This window comes from Schistocerca gregaria, chromosome 4 (genome assembly GCF_023897955.1).
Source record: "Schistocerca gregaria isolate iqSchGreg1 chromosome 4, iqSchGreg1.2, whole genome shotgun sequence".
Lineage (NCBI taxonomy): Eukaryota > Metazoa > Arthropoda > Insecta > Orthoptera > Acrididae > Schistocerca > Schistocerca gregaria.
Window position 1 is genome coordinate 443,123,738 of NC_064923.1, and position 21,014 is coordinate 443,144,751.

General features: G+C 38.9%; 1 protein-coding gene and 1 non-coding gene across 15 annotated transcripts in view; one reads left to right on the top strand and one right to left on the bottom strand.

The window, feature by feature from the left end:
• Positions 1–21,014, top strand: part of LOC126268073 (CCR4-NOT transcription complex subunit 1) — a 125,663-nt gene that overhangs the window by 7,009 nt on the left and 97,640 nt on the right. For all 14 annotated transcript variants that reach the window (XM_049973519.1, XM_049973518.1, XM_049973515.1 and 11 more), the window contains exon 4: positions 493–594. In XM_049973519.1, the coding sequence (XP_049829476.1) occupies positions 493–594 (102 nt within the window). The remainder of the gene's footprint in view (positions 1–492; positions 595–21,014) is intronic.
• Trnav-aac (transfer RNA valine (anticodon AAC)) lies at positions 3,001–3,073 on the bottom strand. The gene has a single exon. It is a non-coding gene; the product is annotated as a tRNA-Val (tRNA).

Here is a 21,014-nt window from a genome sequence, read left to right on the forward strand (position 1 = left end):
TGCCAAATAAAGCTTGAGGTAGCACATTGACATGCAGTGTAGCTTATTATTTACATTAATTGGCATAAAACACATTTTACACTCTTTTCATTATAAAAACCAATGCAGCAAGTTAAATTTAGACAACTTATATTGGGTAATGGCCAAGTTTCTGATATTGTGATCGACTTTATGCTCATACGCATAAACTGTGTAAAATGCTAGTGTGTTCCACTTTGTAATTTTTACCTTCTATTTGAAGTTATTTTTTTAAAAACATGGTACAAGTATGTAGAACTATATCTTCCAGTAGGCAGTATGTTCTTATCTCTATCTCAGTATGATGCCAGAAAATAATTGGCCAGAGAATGGTACATGGTATCCGTGGCAAGAATTTGCAATGTTAATTTGAGTTAGCCTTTTATAGTGAGTAAAGTTTTTTTCTATTAGTCATTGTTATCTTATAGCTATTTTCCTTTTAACCATAATTTATATGAACACTAATTTTTTTAGAAACAGCTAGCAACCAGCAAGAACTCTGTCTGCGTGACATTCCTTCTGAGGTTCTCCACTTGATAGTTGTCAGTTTACTCCAGGGATTCAAAGATCAATTTGGTGAGTAATGATAAAAATATTTCAGTTAATTCTGTGTTCTATATGTCATTGAAATAGGAAATGCAGCTTATTTTTGGCATGTAGAATACAAATGCTAATCTAACAAACTGGAAGATAAAATCAACAAAGGAAAGTCCGTAATGTAATGTTAACAACATGATGAGGAGGATGGATTGCTACTCACCACATAGTGGAGATGGTGAGTCGCAAATAGGCACAACAAAAGACTGCTAAACAAGTGAGCTTTCCGTCATTCTCTCTCTCTCTCTCTCTCTCTCTCTCTCTCTCTCTCTCTCTCTATCTCTATCTCTATCTCATTATCTTTTCCCGCCTGCGACTCAACTCCACTGTATGGTGAGCAGCAATCTTATCCTTTTGATAATATTGTCAAATCGGAAGATAAGTAATATACCGTAACAGAAAGTTCCTTCAACTGTAGAATGTACGTATACTGTCACTTCTGTGACATCATGTGCATATCATTTCATTTAATGTTCCTTAATGTCAACTTGGGTAGAGTAAGTATGATTGTAATGCTGCTAACCATATTGGCAGCAGAACAATCATGATGAACATTCAAGGGATCTTTGGTTAAATGCCAGATTATTACATTTCACCTTGGGTGCTTTTGTGAACCATGGAAAGTGTTGTTTGTAAGGTGCCAAGTCTATTCAAAGTACCATAAGGGTTATAAAATTGGATCAGAATAAGATATCACTACACTGTCAGCTCATAAAGTTGGATAACATCAGTCAAATCAACCAACTTAGGTTAATTTCTGGACAGTGATGTCACAGATTCCTTTTTCTTTCTTATATTTGACAATATATTGTAATTGTAACAGTTTTTTGTTGAGTGTACCAGTTTCATGTTTAAAAAATTTAAAATGGGTAATGGATAGGTTAAAGTTAGAAATAGTGGGAATTATTGACGTTTGGTGGCAACATGACTTTTTGTCAGGTGAATACAGGGCTATAAATACAAAATCAAATAACGGTAATGCAGGAGTTAAGTAATGAATAAAAAAATAGGAACACGGGTAAGCTATGGTATAAATGGAATAGCATAAGAGTGGTTTAAGTCATATGTACAGAACAGTAAGCAAAAAGTTTCCTTATGTGGGTCAAGTGAGTTAAATAAGTTTGCCTCAGTAGTACAAGTTTATATGCCAACTAGCATCACAGATGACAAAGAGATTGCAGAAATGTATGATGAATAAGAGAAATTATTGATATAGTGAAGGGAGATGAAAATTTAATAGTTACGCGTGACTGGAACTCTATTTTTGATAGTAGGAAAAGGAAGAGAAGGAAACGTAGTAGGTGAATATGGAATGGGCGTAAGAAATGAAAGAGGAAGCCGTCTGGTAGAATTTGCACAGAGCATAACTTAATAATAGCTAACACTTCGTTCAAGAATCATGAAAGAAGGTTGCATATGTGGAAGAGGCCTGGAGAATACAAACGTTCCGAAAATGAGATCGATAGGAAGTGCAAAATGGCTAAGCAGGGATGGATAGAGGACAAATGTAAGGATGTAGAGGTTTATCTCACTAGGGGGTAAGACACACACTGTCTCCAGATATACACGCAAAATTCAAGCTTTCATAACCAACGGTTGCTTCTTCAGGAAAGAGGGAAGGAGAGGGAATGTGTGTGTGTGTGTGTGTGTGTGTGTGTGTGTGTGTGTGTGTGTACCTGCCCTTTTTTCCCCTTAAGGTAAGACTTTCCGCTCCCGGGATTGGAATGACTCCTTACCCTCTCCCTTAAAACCCATATCCTTTCGTCTTTCCCTCTCCTTCCCTCTTTCCTGAAGAAGCAACCGCAGGTTGCGAAAGCTTCAATTTTGTGTGTATATTTGTGTTTGTTTGTGTGTCTATCGACCTGCCAGTGCTTCTGTTTGGTAAGTCACATCATCTTTGTTTTTAGATATCTTTCCCTCGTGGAATGTTTCCCTTACCAAGCGGGAAAGTGCCGGTAGACAGGCACAATAAAAAACACACAAAATTTCGAGCTTTCGCAACCGGCGGTTGCTTTGTCAGGAAAGAGGGAAGGAGAAGGAAAGATGAAAAGATGTGGGTTTTAAGGGAGAGGGTAAGGAGTCATTCCAATCCCGGGAGCGGAAAGACTTACCTTAGGGGGAAAAAAGGGTAGGTATATATATACACACACACACACACACACACACACACACACACACACACACACACACACACACACACACACACACACACACACACATATCCATCCGCACATACACAGACACAAGCAGACATTTGTAAGTGAATTTCATATTTGATGTGAGCAATTGACACTCTGGTCCGACGCATGAAGGCGATTATGAAGTTTTCGGGTGCAGATGGTAGCAGATGCATGTTAGTATGTCTTATTTATGATGATGAAAAAGTGTTTCCGCCCGGGATCGAACTGGGGACCTTCTGCGTGTTAGGCAGACGTGATAACCGCTACAACACGGAAACTACTTGTGTGCACCTTACTTTACAGACAACTTGTAGTGATGTGGTCATCGTAAATAAAAAATTCAATAAATAGGGCACTTGCATAACAAAAGTACATGCAGCAGATCCACACATGTGGCTCACTGGAGTACAATATGACATAGGCAGGAAAATACTGTTCCCGCCCGGGATCGAACCAACGACATTCTGTGTGAAACAGACATGATAACCGCTACACTACGGAAACGGCGGACATGAGGAGTCCACCTCTGTTCACTCGAACTTACCTCACTCTCTCTCTCTCTTGTCCGCGAACGCACACGCGACAGTTCTTTTGACAGCCTGGAAATCATCACAGCCGAGGGCTCAAGAAGTCTTCAGGGTGCTCGAGAGGGTGTCTGCCGTAGCACCCCTAACGAGATAGCGGCGCTTCACACAGTCGTTATTGCAAGTCATATCAGCAAAAGCAATCACTTTCTTAGCAGCAGGCAGTGGGAGCCCAGCGGCCTTTACAAATGTCTGCTTGTGTGTGTGTGTGTGTGTGTGTGTGTGTGTGTGTGTGTGTGTGTGTGGGGGGGGGGGGGGGGGGGCGCTCGAGAGAGTGTGTGTACACCTGTCTTTTTTCTTCCCCCTAAGGTAACTCTTTCCGTTTCCGGGATTGGAGTGACTCCTTACCCTCTCCCTTAAAACCCACATCCTTTCGTCTTCTTACCTTCTCAACCACTGCTTCGCTTTTGTGTCCCTAAACTCACAAAGCTGCCATCTGGTTTCTGTACAAACTTTAAATAGCCTATCACTCCCTGTATTTGACGCCTGCCACCTTCACAATCTGAAAGAGAGTATTCCACTCAACATTGTCAAAAGCTTTCTCTAAGTCTACTAATGGTAGAAACATAGGTTTGCCTTCCCTTAATCTATCTTCTAAGATAAATTATAGGGTCAGTATTGCCTTACATTTTCCAAAATTTCTACGGAATCCAAACTGATCTTCCCCGAGGTCGGCATCTACCAGCTTTTTCATTCGTCTGTAAAGAATACGTGTTAGTATTTTGCAGCTGTGGCTTATTAAACTCTTAGTTTATTTTCTCTGTGATTGGAATTATCGTATTCTTCTTGAAGTCTGAGGGTATTTCACCTGTCTCATGCATGTTGCTCACCAGATGGTAGAGTTTTGTCTTGAGTGGCTCTCCCAAGGCTATCGGCAGTTCTGATGAAATGTTGTCTACTCCTGGGCCTTGTTTCAACTTAGGTCTTTCAGTGCTCTGTCAAATTCATGACACAGTGTCATATCTCCCATTTCATCCTCATCTATGTCGTCTTCCACTTCTATAATATTGCCCTCAAGTACATTGCCCTTGCATAGGTTATATATCTTAGCTAGAAATTCTGTGTGTGTGTGTGTGTGTGTGTGTGTGTGTGTGTGTGTGTTTAAAATATATTATTGATTTCAGATTTTATTTTATTTCCACCCTTCAGACAGTTCAGCATTAATCACCTTGCAGAACAATGAAGGTATTTTTTTTCTTTTTTTTCCAAAGAAATTTGGCTTTTGTTAATCTTTTCTGCTGCGGCAGTCAATTTCATTGAAAGTAAGTGATTCCACACTTCGCTACATTTCAATTGTTCGCTACTTTTCAAGTGCACGTTTTTATCTTCTACCACATATGACATTATGCCATAATAAAGAACCAAACATGATGTAATACTGTTCTGGTACTCCCAGAAAATTTACATCTGAATCTGGACATACGAATGTGCACTATAAGCCGAAGTATGCATTTTAGTACGGTTCACGAAATTCTTGTGCTCTTGAAGTATCATCTGACGTGTTGTTTCTTTCATGACAGTATGTAAGATCTTTTAATGTTTTACACATATAAACAAATGGGCTTCCTGCGTCATTGTAGTTGCTCTAGGGCAATGACTCCCATTCTCTGGCACCCTGTGCCAGCTGCTGAAATGAACCTATTTCTAACAGGTTGCGGGAAAATATTGCAAATGATAATTTGAAAAGCTTTACATTCAAAGTAAATTTCCTTTTACGAAAGATGAAATATGTGCTAGAATGTACGATGAATTCCTTAAATTACAGACTGTTTGACTCTCATTTGAAAATCAACTCTTTGAGGAGGACCAGTTAGAATAATTTCAAGCCCCGAAGACCAAACATTTATGTTGTTACTAAAAATTTTGCCAGCACAATTATGCGATGTATCTTAAAGTGTAACATGCGCATAAAAGATCAACATTATGTGTGGAAGCTTAGCTTCTCTTGCAGCTATTAATCTTAGAGACCAATATTATATGTGAAAGCTTTTCATTTCACGTAGCAACACTATGTATATTAATTTAATTTTTCTTATTTGTGTGTTTGCGCTACTTAACAGCGATCTTGCTATTGGCTGACCACATCACGTGCCCTATGCTGTCAGCGGCTGACGAGACCATGCGACATGAGCTGTGACTGGTTTACAAAAGCGCATCACAATCTCAATTTCAATGCATCGTAAAGTAACATTGGAATTCGAATTTACACCTTCGTAATACAAAAATATGCAGCTTATATGTTGGTGCACATCAAAGATATTTCCAAAACTTGTTTTTTTCCCCTGAGTTTCATTTTATAAAGCAGTGGGAAAGTCTATGCACACAGTGTATAAAACTATAACCATTCAAAGGATTGATAAGTTTTACAGTACCATGGACAAGTATACTGTCACTCAACACGGAAAAAGTGTATTTTCACTCGGGAGAAAGTGTATTTTTAACCGGGAATCCGGGAAAAATCCAGGAATTACAAAAGACTTGACACCATATCTACAAACAGTCACAAATGTAAACATCCACTTCAAGAATACACCTCCTCTTACTTCAACATGCACCCTTCAAATACACCGAGCATGCACATCATTACACAGCACAACATGTTTACTTAAAGATAGAATGCCAGGAATTGGAATACCAGGATACGATGTGGGAGGGAATTAGAAATGTTGCACATCTACAAATTAATTTGTGATGTGAATGTAAAATTACTTGTTACATCATTATGATTTATTGTACATAATGATCCATGGTCCCCTGGACATGAATCTAAGTATCCTCAAATATTTCACTTGACCTATACAGTTAAAATGAAGATAGGGATAACCAGACATAACCCCACAAAATAATTTAAGGGGAAAATTAAAAAAAAAAAAAAAACACACATGCAATCCTCCAGAAAATACATAAAGATACTGGACTCCACTACATACAGAATTTAACAGGTCAGAAATCAAAAAAAAATAAATAACCAACAAATACCAAAGACTCTATCCCATTCAACCAAAACATTACTACAAACCACAAAGCAAGCATTCACTGTAAAAGTGAGCCACCAGTAACAATGTGAACCTTATAAGAACAATGGATTTCATACACACAGCCCATCAGTGATATCATGTTTGGGGGGAAAAAAACTGTCCAAATATTTGTAAAAAAGCAAAATTATTTAATACAACAATTTGTTTCACTCACGGCCATTTGAGCCATGCATAGGTCACAGACATCATAGATTTCACTAATAACTAAGACAACCATGGTTACCACTTAATAGTATGTCTCTCAGTGGTTTCTAGTTATTTGTTGATTTGTGTATATTGTTTTGGTACTTTGTTTTTGGCAACAGTAATTTCATTCAAAACACGCGATGAATCTTACTATGAAATCTGAGTAAAACATTTGTCTGGTTGGTTATTTAGTTTGTTTATATGTTGCACAATGTATTGTAATGATGTCAAAAGCGTCAATTACACGCTATTTGAAAATGCCTTCCTATTTTGGGATGCATCCTATGCATTTACTGACAGGTCAGTGTTGCGATGAAAAATATTTTAGCGAATCACAGCTCTGTAAGTTGTCCCTTACTGTGAGGTATGCTACAGCAGAAAATCATAATTAGTATGCATTACCAAGAAGCATTTTCAGTTGGTTTTGAAGCTGATATTGCTCAATGTTGGGCAATTTACATTATTTGGTACATCATGCAAATTTATCCACATAATTCACCCATTTTTGGAGCCAGAATCACCTTCATGAAAAGCAAATAATTCTTTTTTCATACATATAGCTGTAATTGTGTGTGTGTGATTGTTTCTTTTGAAAGGATTCATCAGAGAAGAGATATACTTTAAGCCCTTGAGTTGTTTTATATGTTTTTAAACCCTGTTGCAATGTGTTCAAGGAATTGTGTGCAAGAAGATTGTGAATGAACTTTTCCTAATGTTGTTAAAGGAATGTTTTAAGACACAATTGTTCTGTACAGTCATGAAACATGATCCCATATAGTGGACGAATCTCCAGTATAAATTTCTTACTCTATATACTGTCATTTACATATGTACTTATGTGGGCAAACTGAAATTTTCTGAATATGACAGTGAAAGAATTAACATTGTAGACCCATAAGACACTTTAAAATGAATGCACCTTTTCACTGCTTTTCCAGAATGTGGGTTAGATCCTTGAACACTTATTCTGAAAGGCATGCAAAATACCCATCTGTAGCTGACATACCATGTTCAGTGAATTCAAAACTTTTTTCTAACAAATATGTAATCAGTGTTGCAGTAGATAGGAATTAGAGGTTACTGAATCTAATGATTAGGATGTAGTTTCAAAATTTTGTTGTTTTCAATTCCTGACTTTTCTGTTGCTATGCAGCTTAAATTTTTCTGGAGAAATGTGATCTCTCTTTCACGTCCAGGCCTCTTCTCACATATTTTCTCATACACTTGCTTCAGAAGGCTTTTAAATTTCTGATAGTTGTTTCATCATTTTCAAGACAAAGAATCATTGTCACATCCAGAAAACACAAAAAGGCGATGCAAACTTTGCCCTTAATGTCAAAGGGCCACAGATGCCTCTGTTCCTGTGAGAACTGTGGAATTCCTGTCGTAAAGTCTCGTCAGGAGCACAAAACAACAGACAAATTAGCTAGATTCTGTTTAAAAGTGACAAAATATTGTTATAAATAGTATTTTGTTTGCAGGGCCATCATCTGCAGCAAGCACAGAAATATTTGTTTCGTAAATAAATACACCCATCTTTTGCTGCAATGTATTTTGTTTGTTCCGGGCATGTTTCACCTTCTGCCTCAGGAAATGTTCGGTGGATTCCATAATGACAGTTTTATTTTTATATGTTATATTTGTAAGTTCTAAAACAGTTCACAACTTATGTATATAGTTATTAGAGCTTCTGGCTGGCATCTGCATTTCCTCTTGTCTGGTCCCATGTTGGAGGTTGCCCTAGAACTTCACTTACAAAATATACACACATTGTCATGCCATGAAGATTTTTCTTCGCAATTTTCTGTGCCTGTGCCCTAATTGGAGCACTATTATTCTTCTGTCACTAGCTGTAGATGCTGATTTACTGTCTTAACTATTGTGTGTTCACTTTCTCTCTTTTTATTTTGTTTGTTTATGTAGATAGGGAGAGGGGGGGGGGGGGGGGGGAGGATAGTCAGGGGTGGCTTATATAAACTTGAATGTGAATATAATACCTGTCAAAAAGTAGTTGACAGATTGTGTTGAGTATGTGGAGCATTTGTCAAATACTGCTTGCTTTTGTGTGTGCATGTGGTTTGAAGATTAGGTGTTGGTGGTGATTAGTGTAAACCCTGTTAATCACCGAGTGAGCAAAAAGGGATTGTGTGGTATTATTATGATGATCATCATCTGTTGGAGTATTACTCTACTGTTATATCTAATAGTTAGTTAGTTAGTTAGTTAGTTATATTACTTGTTCCATGGATCATGAACACGATTCTTTCGTAATGATGTGGAACGTGTCAAAGTACAAAAGATTCATTTATCCCAAATAATCTTTGTTAGTCTTATATACGGTACAATTGTTAATACTTACTGTATTTCTTTAGCCTATGTCTAAAAATTCATCTATGGAGTAGAAGGAGTTGTCATTCAGGAATTCCCTTAACTTACTTTTGAATGCCGATTGGTTGTCTGTCACACAATGATTTGTTTGTTGTTTGTATTTGATCATTTAACAGGGTTTTCTTTTCTGCTTTGGTTTTTGTATGTGGTAACTTCCTTGTGGGATCAGGTGTTGTTTTTTATTGTTTATTCTAGTTATTTTCATGTCGTCTTCTCTGGAGGTTGGCTTGTACTTGTGTTCTCTTAGGTGTTCTATAAATGTAGAGTGGTTTGTCCCAAATTTATAGGCTCTCAAGTGTTCTTTCTATGTGATGTCAAACATTCTGCCCATTTGTCCTACATATCTGCCATCACAACTGTTGTTCTGTAATTGATATATACCTGCTTTCTAGTATATGTCTTTCTTTTGTTGGTTTTGGGGTGTATGTTTTAGGATAGAATTGTCTGTTGTGTATGCCATGTTTAAGCCCTGTCTTTTGAAAATGCGGTTAGTTTGTGTGTCATTGTGTACCATCTCACTTCTCTTGTATTTTCCTGGTTATTCCTTGTTGTTGCTATGATACTGAGTATTTGTGATTCTCTGGTTCTGTCGTGGTTTTGTGTATTGGTTTTTTTTTTTTTTTTTTTTTTTTTTTTTTTTTATATAAGCTTTGTGGCTGTTACCATTGTAACCATTGTTTTTGGCTTTCCACATTATTATATCAAGCTCTTTTTGGTAGTTTTGAGTGCCACTGTGTTGAGTCGGTGGAGCATCAGTCAAAAAACTGCTTGCTTTGTGTTTGTAGATGGTTAGATGATTGGATGACGATGATTATTGTTAGTGTTAATGCAAAACAACTGACAACAATAACAAAAGTAAAACAGAAAAAAACAATACCAGACAAGAACAAAACAACAGAACCAAAGAAAATCAGAAACACTCATTGCTATAACAACTACATAGAATAACCAGGAATAGCATACACAACAGACAGTTCTATCCAAAAATACGCTCTAAAACTAAGAAGACATAAACAGTTCCAGAAAGCAGGTCAGTGTGTGTGTGTGTGTGTGTGTGTGTGTGTGTGTGTGTGTGTGTGACTACGGTGTAACACTTGTGGTGACAGATATGTAAGACAACCTGTAAGTTTGGCACAAACCACTCTATATTTATGGGACACCTAAGAGAACACAATCAAAACCCAACTGCTAGAGAAGAGGACATGAAAATAATTACAATAAATGATGAAAAATATCTTCTGACCCTGCAAGAAAATTACCACATACAAAAAACCAAAGCAGAAAGGAGAACCCTGGTGAATGATCGAATATACACAACAATCAATTTATTGTTTACATTAATAGATAAAATAGTAGATCAACACTCCAAAAGATGGTTATCATAATAATACCACCCAGTCCCTTTCCGCTCAGTCTTCAATTAACCACTCCATAAAACATTTAAACCAAACATCAAATCAGGTGAACAACCAATCTGTCAGCCTCTCTTTGATAGCTATTAAATTCACATTCAAGTTCATAAAACTCGCCTTGACCCCCACCCCTCCATTTACTTAAACCCAATAGAAAGAGACATAAAGTGAACACGCAGTAGTTAAAACTGAAAATCAGTATCTGCAGCTAGTGGCAGAATAATAATCAGGGTTGCCACAAGTTCTCGAAATCAGGGAATTTCAAACACATTAGAGAAATATTGGGGAGATTTGAAAAGAGCGCTGGAAAAATCTCATTTTTGCCTCAGTAAATGAAATGGTTTGTCTGCTGAGGTGTCATGTGTCGTTGTCTGGATGCAGTTGAGTATGTACGTCACTTCTCTACTCCCTCATTAATACTGCTTCTCTCCTTCCTACCACTCCTCTCAGCTTGTGGTCAGTGCTGCCACTGCTTTTTGTTGTAAGCCTAGCAGCTGCCGATAAGACAGGGAGGCCTGAGCAGTGGTTTGTTTGGATCTAATTCTCAGAGACTGTAGGCACAGCACCCAGAGTCGGTGGTCATATGTGTGTAAGTTGTGTCTGAGTGATTGTGTGAATGTGCGTGCAGCACCCAGAGTCGGTGGTCATATGTGTGTAAGTTGTGTCTGAGTGATTGTGTGGATGTACGTGTGCTCTCATTTTCTGACAAAAGCTACAGCTGAAAATTTGGTTGTGTGTGTCTGTCTTTTCTATATGTCTGTGTGTGGCTTAGCAGTCATCTTGAGGTGCTAGCTATCCCCATTAGTATTGACTCTCAGAATATTTGAGCAAGTTATCTGTTGCATGGATTGATCGCCGTGAGTCTCATTTCATCAAGTGGCTCATGAAAGACTGTCCACATGAGTGAATTTCCACAACAGGCCAAAACCACTGGCTGTTTCAGTGGGTATATGTAATGGATCATGCCTGCTGATAGGAAGCCATTCAGTTACTGCTAATATGCAGACCCTGCCCATTGGATCTAGTCTCAAAAATCTCCCTGCAGGTGTGGTATGTTTGTGTGAGGTGTAAAACAGCACATTTTCACAGTTTATCCATGGACCTAGCATTGCAGTGCCCATCAGCAGGCCAGAGGCCATGGGTGATGGATTTCAGGAAGTGCAACTATCTCAAGTCTGTTGTACAGTGTGCCATTCTATAGACATTTTATTTGTTCCAGTGTATTTTGACACTTCAAAAGTAGTTTATATGTTGGAAAGAAAAAACGATAAGAAGAAGAAAATATGTGAGTCGCCGGCGGTCTGTACTCTATGTACTCATAGATTTCTCGAAAGAAAGATCTCATAAACCTGAAAAAAAAAATTAGATATAACACAGTTAGTAATAACTGACAATAACGAACATAGTAGAACCAACATTTTACTGCCGTCACCTACAGTGTTGGTTTACACAATTCTTCCCCACCTTATAAATGTCTTTCAAGGGGCCTACTTTTTTCTGAGGCTATTTCTGTAATCAGTGAAGGTATTTTAAATCTGCCTTGCGACTTCAAGGAAATGCATATTTTTGTCACCAAATGTGTTTCGTTTTATTGAAATAAAATAACATCTGTAGTCTAAATGAAAACAGTACTATTTGGCACACTTTCTCCATCTGAAGTTCATTACAAAAGATATTTACGTTAGTCCTCAATGTTTCTGCTCATATCAGGAAACATCATCTGCTCGCAGTTTTTTGATAGATTTCCTCGTTTGCACTATTGTTTCTTGTACCATAGCTACAAAGACAGTGTGTCAACTTACGTCTTAACTTACCCTTGAGATGTCAAAATTTGTCAGGGAAAAATGCTAAAACTTGTCTGGAAATCAGGGAAATATCAGGGAACTTCACTTGGGAAAACTTTGGGCAACCCTGATAATATTGTTCCACAGCATTTACGGCACAGAACTTGAAAATTGGAAAAAAAGTTTGAGAGGTGAAAAGGTGCTTATGTTTTGTAAATGAAGTTACAGTGTGACATCCAACATGTGACCAGATAAGAGGAAATGCTGATTCCAGCCAAAAAACTCAATAACTGTAAGTAATCACTTACTCGTGTAAAATATAAGCCGTGAATTATTTTATAATCTACAAATATAACATATCAAAACAAAACTGTATTGTTCTGGAATCCACTGAAGATACCTTCAAGTAAAAGGCAAAACAGTTGGAACAAATAAAATACATTGCTTAAATAAAACTGTTTTTTGCAAAAGGAATAGTTTTTATAGTTGTTTTTAGTCAGTATTGTAAAAAATTTTAAACTTGTGATCCACATATTTAAATATTCATATAAGATGTACCATTTTCTTCCAGTATGTCTGTTGTATCAATCATCTCGTACATCTTTAATCACAGGTTATCCATTACTATATTATGTCCTTTCGTGGTTTTTTCCATGTGTAGTTGCAATTTTAGGACTCTCTTCACGACTTCACTAAATTTCTTTTGTTATTAAAGAGTGAACCATTCACAGCTGTCATCTGGTAAGTGCTGCGTCAGAGACAGTGACAGAAACTGTATCCCAGTGGTCCTGTTCTTATTCTAAGCATCACAGTAATAGCCTGAGATGGTGCTGCTGGCAGAGTTGCCTACTGGGTATAAAGGGCCTGCCATTTGCACATCTTCCTACTATTTCACCAAAATGACAGTGGTAAAAAGTCTTTTTGGTCTGGTGAGAGCACAGTGTGTGCTCATTGTCATTAGGGTGAAAGTGTGCAGTCTCACTGTTTGGTTGGGTCAAAGGCTCAAACTCATTGAGGCATGAGGTGATGTCATACAGCCTGTCTCGCTTATGTTTTGTAATGTCTTGGTGCAGCACAGTTACCTCAGTTTTCGTCTGTGATCTCCACCATCTTATTAAAGTTCACTAAGGTGTCACCAAGAGCAGGGTTCTATAAATCTCTGGCAAATGAGATATCCATACAAGTGCGAGAATGTATCTGGGACACACTGTTTGCCCATGGTGTGGAGGTGGCTTTGTCTCCAGTTTCCTCTTAGTGCAACAATTGTTTGAAGTGTTGCATTTAGAGAGGGAAAGCTACCAAATGAGCTGACCTATTAATAGGTCATACTTTCCTGAGGTAGGGAGTGTAGTGGTTGGTAATGTTACTATCCTTGTTGGTAGGACAGCTGTTCAGTCACCACATGTGCATATTTGGTGCAGTCTTGCATTATTCTAGCATTGAGGAAATTTCTGTAGATATGTGTGAACTGTAGTGACTGACAGTCTGTGCAGCAATCTGGTGCTTTAAATGCTACATGGTTCACTTGCACTGCTGAGTCAGTCCCACAGGTTGGAAGTAGGTAATAACTCTTCAGACCTTCAGCTGCAGACAAATAACAGAGAGTCACATCTGGGGAGCAGCAAAGGCTGGTGTTGGCCTCTGACAGGTGGCTGGCTGACAATTCCAGGGTGACATGGCTACACTACTTCTGCAACTCTTGCAGCTACACTGTAGGTGCTCCATCTAGAGGTGATGATGGTCTGTGTCACACACAATGTTGCAAATGGTTTTCACAATTTAAACTTATTCGTCTGCCACTTGAAGATGTTGCTAGAGTGGGGAGGCCTTCCACATCAAGTGATGAATCGCGTGTTAAAAAAAACATCAACAATCTGGTCTGTACAAATAGTTGATTGACTGTTTTGCAGTGGTTAATGAAAAAAAATCTGCAAAAAGAGAGTTATGGCAACACAACACACAGTTCTTCTGCCATGACAATGCGTACGCACACTTGGCCTTGTCAATTCGTCAGTTTTGTGCCAAAAATTTAATGACTGTCCTCATGGAGAGTATTGATGACATCAAAACAAATTTGTCATAGGACTTAATGGCCATCTCAGATGAAGTTATCAAAGACTGCTTTGCAAAATGGAAACACTGCTGGGAAAAAGTGTGTGAATAGGGGAGGGGAGTACTCTGAAGGGATCAAGGATCAGTAATCTGTTAAATTAAAGTTTAGAAAAATAAAGTTTGCTTACTTTCTGAACAGATCTAGTAATGGAGTGATTTGTGAGATGAGGCAACTGCAGATTGGCATTAAAAAGATCAGAACAAAGGATACTGTGATGGCATGGCATTCCAGTTAATCCATGTGAGTGAAACACAGTGCACATCTTTTTGATACAGTCTTATATACATTAGGACCGCAGTAATCCGGCATGCAGTAGTCCGACAGACCTGAAGTCCAGCATGCATCAAAAATTTTTCTGCAGCTTTTGCCCAGCTTTGTTGGCAGTACAATCTGATGCTTTTCAGAAACATCAGAACAGTTCAGCACACCTTGTTAGTGACAATTATCTTCCACACTGAGGCAAATTATAATCTCGCCAAGATAATTCAGGTGTGTTGCTAGCTTTGTGCTGATATCAGTGACTCTTCGTTCACGAGACCTAAATTTACAGTAATTAAAATTGCCTCAGTGCTGTCTTCTTCTTTCTTCTTTAGTGTTCAACCCTGAGGTTGGTTTGCAGCAGAGCGCCATTCCTCTCTTCTGTCTGCTTTCCTCTTCATTTCCACATATGTGTTACATCCAACGTCATTCATGATCTGTTGCATGTATGATATCCTTGGTCGCCCCCGCCGATTCCTTCCCTCAATAACTCCTTCTGCTATTGTTCCAATGATATTGTTGTGTCGTAGGATGTGCCCTACAAGTTTGTCTCTTCTTGTTTGGATGTGCCTCCACAGAGATCTGGTTTCCTGCACCTCTTCATTTGTTACTTTGTCTGTCCAGCTGATCTTCACCATCCTTCTATAGCACCACATCTCCAGGGCCTCTAGCCGTCTTCTCTCTGCTCTTCCAACTGTCCAAGTTTCACATCCATATAGGGCCACACTCCAAACGAAACCTTTCATGATGCGTTTCCTTATTTTCAGACTGATGTTGTTGCTGGTGAGTAAGTTCCTTCTCCGATTAAATGCAATTTTGGCCTTTTGTATTCTGGTCGCAATTTCTTTCCGGCTTCTACCATCCCTTGTGATTTTGCTTCCCAGATAAGTAAATTCCTGTATCACTTCCAGCTCCTCTCTTCCAATTCTAATTCTCGGAGGTTCATATTCTGCTCCTGTACTGCATACCATCACTTTAGTCTTTTTCTTGTTTATTCTCATTCCATACTGATTGTATAGAATTTTTTCCGTTGTTCTGAGGACTTCCTCTAGATCTTCTTCTGTCTCCGTGACTATAGCAATATCATCTGCATGTCTATCTTCTGCCCATTAATTTTGATCCCCACCTCAGTAGTTTCTCGAACTTGGTCTATAGCTTCCTGGATGTAAGCATTGAATATAAGAGGAGAGAGAGCACATCCTTGTCTTACCCCTTTTCTAATATTTGCTTGTTGTTCCTGGTGACAGTTCCTAATCACTGCCACCTCATTCTTATAGAAACTGAGTATCACGCGGATGTCTTTGTACTTTATTCCAATTTTCCTCAGCACTCTGAACATCTCTTGCCAGATAACGTTATCAAATGCCTTTTCCATGTCTCAGTGCTGTGTGGTTTTATTTTGTGGATATTTAAGAAAGTCATTGTACTGTACCAGTATTCAGCTACTTTTGTGACTGTCAAATAGACTAGCACAGTGAACTATTTTCAGTATTCAGCTACTTCTGTGGCTATCAAATAGACTAGCACAGTAAACAGTTTGTATATACAGTGAATGTTTTCTAAACAGAGCCTAAAATGGCAAAATGCAAACGTGTTGTGTTGACAATCAACCAAAACCTGGACATCATAAGAAGAATGGAAAAAGAGGAGAACCCAACATAATATGATAATTTAATATCACATCTTCAAATACACACAATATTAGAAAGCAAAAACAGCAGCTAGAAAACTTTGTCACAATCTGCTTCAACTAAAAGCCTAGACCTTAAGCAGACTCAAAAAATTCTAAGTTGGGAACTGTAGAAGTAGTATTGTTAAAGTGGCTCATGCTAAGAGAGCAGAGGGAAAACCAATAACAGGGCCTGTGTTAATTGAAAAGGAATATCAACAATGTAGGAAAAGGTAGATTGCTACTTACCATAAAGAAGATATGTTAAGTTGGAGACAGGCACAAATAAAACACTTGCCTAAAGGTTTCGGCCACAGCCTTCATCAGCAGAAGAGAAACACATACCATTCATACACATAAGCAAGCACACCTAATGCACACATTACTCCCCATCTCGGGCTAGACTGCAACTATCATGTGGGATGCAAGCAGCAGTTTGGTGGAGGGGGGGGGGGATAGTAGTGTACAGATGAAGAGAGAGAGACAAAGGCTGCCTGGTGGATTGTGCAGGGACTAGAATTCTAGAATGCCAAAAGGCACAGCTTCAGGAGGTTATTGGGCAGGGATGTGGGGGAAAAAGGAGAGGGGAAAGATTGGCAGAGGGTGGGTGAGAAAATGGGGAGAAGACAATAGCAAAGAGGGGGTGGAAACTATTGGGTAGGGGGTGTAGGGGCAGTATGTTACCGTAAATTGAGGCTGGGATAATTATGGGAGCAGAGAATAAGCTGCAAGGATAACTCCTATGTGCGCAGTTTAAAAAAGCTGATGCTGGAGGGGAGGATCCAGATGGCTCGGGTAGTGAAACTACCATTGAAATAAAGCAAGTTCTGTTCAGTTGCATGTTGTGCCACAGTGTGATCTACTTTGCCCTTGGTCACAGTTTGGCAGTGGCCATTCATCCTTGAGGACAGCTGTCCAATGTTTGCACTAGAGCTGGTAAATGACATGGCTGCTATCACGGGTGGCCCAGCCCTTGATGGGGTAGAATAAACCTCTGACTCGTCTAGAATAGGAAGTGCTGAGTGGGTGGATTGGCCAGGTCTTGCACTTAGGTCATCCACAGGGATAGGATCTTTGTGGCAAGAGATTGGGATTGGGAGTGGCGTAGGGACAGACTAGGATGGTGTGGAGGGTTGGGTTGGGGATGAGAGACCACTGTAGGAGAGATGGGAAGTATCTTGGGTAGGCTGTCCCTCGATTCAGGGCATGATGATAGGTAATCAAAGGCTAGCAAAGGATATGGTCCAGTTGTTTCAGTCTGGGTCAGTTGTGGGTGGAGGAGGAGACACTCCTTTGTGGCTGGTTCTTGGGATTGAGGGTGTGTTTGCAGACTGTCTGGTGGGTAGTGGTTGTCTGTGATCTGGACTCGGGGCCAAGATATCCTGTATTCGTTCCTTCATAACCTCAACACCTCTCCCATCCACTTCACATAGTCCTCCTCAATCCAACATGCCACCTCCTTTCTGATGGTTCCACCCATACCTCTGTCCACATTAAACCCAACAAGCGCCAACAGTACACGCCTTTTGACGCTGTCATCCGTTTCACAAAAAAAAATCCTTCCCATACAGCCACTGTATTTGCAGTAACAAGAACTCCTTTGCTCAGTATGCTGAGGGTGTCACTGAGACCTTCAGAGGGAACAACCTAGTTCATCCCCCCCCCCCCCCCCCCCACGTCCCAACCAATTGCTCCAAGGATCACATTCCTGTGTAAGACCCAGGTGCAAGGCCTGCCCAATCCACCCACCCAGCACTTCCTATTCCAGTCAAGTCACAGGCTGACCCTACCCTGTCAGGAGCTGGGCCACCTGTGAAAGCAACCATGTCATTTACCAGCTTTGCTGCAATCATTGCGTAGCTGTCTATATTGGTATGACTACCAACTAGCTGTCCACCAGGATGAACTGCCACCGCCAAACTGTGGCCAAGAGCAAAGTAGACACCCTGTGGCATGACAGGCAGCTGAACATAAATAGCATGCTTTATTTTAATGTCAGTTTCACTACTCGGTCCATTTGGATCCTCCCATTCACCACTAACTCTTCTGAACTGCGCAGATGGGAGTTATCCCTGCAGCACATTCTCCGCTCTCGTAATCATCCCGTCCTCAGCTTATGATAACATACTGTCCTTACACCCTCTACCCCAACAGTTTCCACCCTCTCTGCCTGACTATGTCCTCTCCATTCTTGTCTTTCACCCTCTGTTAATGCACCCACCCATCTTTCTCCATTCCTCTCCTTTCTTGTTCCTTATTTCCCCACCACCCGGCCCCACAACCTCCTGATGCTACTCCTGTTGGCTGTCTAGTTCTTGCACACTCTGCCAGATTCCCTCACTAACTCCCTCAATCACTCACTCACTTCTCTTTTGCTGATGAAGGCTGTGGCTGAAAGCTTTATGTAAGTAATTGTGCCTGTCTGCAACTTAACATGTCTTTATGGTAAGTAGCAAGCTATCTTTTACTCCATTGTTGATATTCCTACCTGGAGTTTAGATCATTTTATTGGAAAGGAATTAAACCTGCCCACAGATAATTTTTTTTCTTCTTCTTTTAATGCCTCTATAAATTCAAAATATGTCATGGCATTCGTAAACAAGAAGTTTCTTGTGAAATAAAATATGCTGATGGTGCTGCTGCAGATTGATACAAAAAATATCTCAAAAACCTCTTGATAAGCTTAAGTTGCCTCCACACCACATCTACAACACTGATGAGACTGGCCTGTTATGGCGGTGTTTGCCAAATTCAATCCTATTGGGAGCTGAGAAGTCCTGTGCAAAGGGTTTTGAAAAGAGGAAAGACATGATAACTCCCTTAGTGTGTGGAAATGCTTCAGGCAATTATAAACCATATTTCTTATTTGGAAAATAAAAAGCATAGACCTCTAAAAAAATTTGATACATATGCTGGTTAATTATGGTGTACAAACTAATGCCAGGATATAGCCAAATTGTTCAAAGACTGCTTCTTGTACCATTTCATTCTAACTGTCAAAGTAAGTTTTGAAAGATGGTAAGGCAGTTCTCATCCTTGATGGTTGTTGAGCTTACCCTCCAGAATCTGAGTTTGTGACAGGTAATATCTTCCTGCCAATGTTGGTCACTAATTCAACCCATCCATCAAGACAGTGTAAAAAATTTCAAGTGTTGGTACTGAGGAATGTTTGCTGCTAAGCTTACATTGCAACATCAAAGAGTTCCATCACAATTTTAACTCTAAAGACTCTGCTTTCATGCATGCAATTGTTTGAACCTCTGTGAAAAATACAGCCTATGCACATGGCCTGGAGAAAACTATGGCCTAATCTGGCTGAAGAAGCTGAGATGGAAAGCATTGCAAATGATGAGTCAGTAGCTCATTGCTCTGGAATTGTGAGTGTGATAAACTCTACGTACATGAACAAACTGCATCCACTAATGAACTGAGTGCATTTTAAGCAGAAGATGTTGACTAGTATATCAACATTGGCGAATTTAGCTATCGGTGAAGAGCTTACTGACGATATGATCTGGTGAGCTGAGGTTTGAGAAGACTTATACATTTTTGGTGAAGTTCGCAGATAGTAGCCAATGATACAACACTTCTGAAGTTATGAATCAGCACATCATACAGAATAATTTTTGTTGAAAAAGAGCTCAATCTGGAAACAAGTTAGCACTTCAGCAATGTTCCAAGGTCTTTATATTCCCATTTTTAAATCATGACTTTGATAGTATGGAATATTTGATAATCTGCCACTGACAGATCCCCATGCATGCCAGATTTTTGAGGTCCTACTATATAAATTTATTCCAAAGTTATTTGTAAAATCTATCAAAAGTTTTATGATATCAGTGCCATTTCTGTTCCCAGCCAAGAACCTTCCATAATGTTGTCATAATTAATTCTGCTTATAGAGACATTGGTATTGGTGCAATGTGTTTTCATTACTGAATCTTTTTTTCCCAAACATTTCCATCTGATTTACGTGTAATACATCTTTCCTCTTAGGCAATTTTGAGAAACAGGTAAATTTTTAATGCTTGCTTTTTAGTTTAGATATTAAATAATTGTCCCAAAACATGATTCATGGTTTACCTAGGGCTTGCTTGAATGCATTTTTTGTAATTTGTTTTTTCATGACTTAACAGTGCATCAATACTTCTCCTTTATTTGAATATATGACTTGCAAAATTGAAGTTTCTACAATGCCTGATATGTACAATAACTTCAGCAGATAGTAATTATCACTACTAGTGCTGCTGCAGCAACAACTATGGCTACATTATTATTATTATTATTATTATTATTATTATTATTATTATTATTATTATTATTATTATTATTATTATTATTATTTTCACATGTGATCAAATGTTCAATAAGGGCATTTCAGGATTTGCTTTTAGCCTTTCCTTGTGTCCATATGACTTGTCATTCTTGAGAATAGAAAGTTGCAGATTTTCTATTAAATTCTTTTCTGTCTAGTTTCTATTGTAGTGTAACTTCTTCTTTTAATATCACAATAAAAACCTTTTTTTTCCCTTCATATGAAAAATTCCGTATAGTTCTGAATTTCTTATTTCCTGTAATGTGTGTGTACATTCTTTGGCATATTTTGGACCCATCATGACACACTGTTCTAATATTGCTTTTTCCTAATTTGGTTTGTTGGTCAATTTTAAGTTCTAGTTTTAGTTTGTGCCAGTCGTACTTTTCCTATGCCCTGGATTGTTTGCAAAGATTTGAAAAATTTCTCCACGAGTTTTACCTTGGGTTTTATACCGTACAGCATTTCCTAA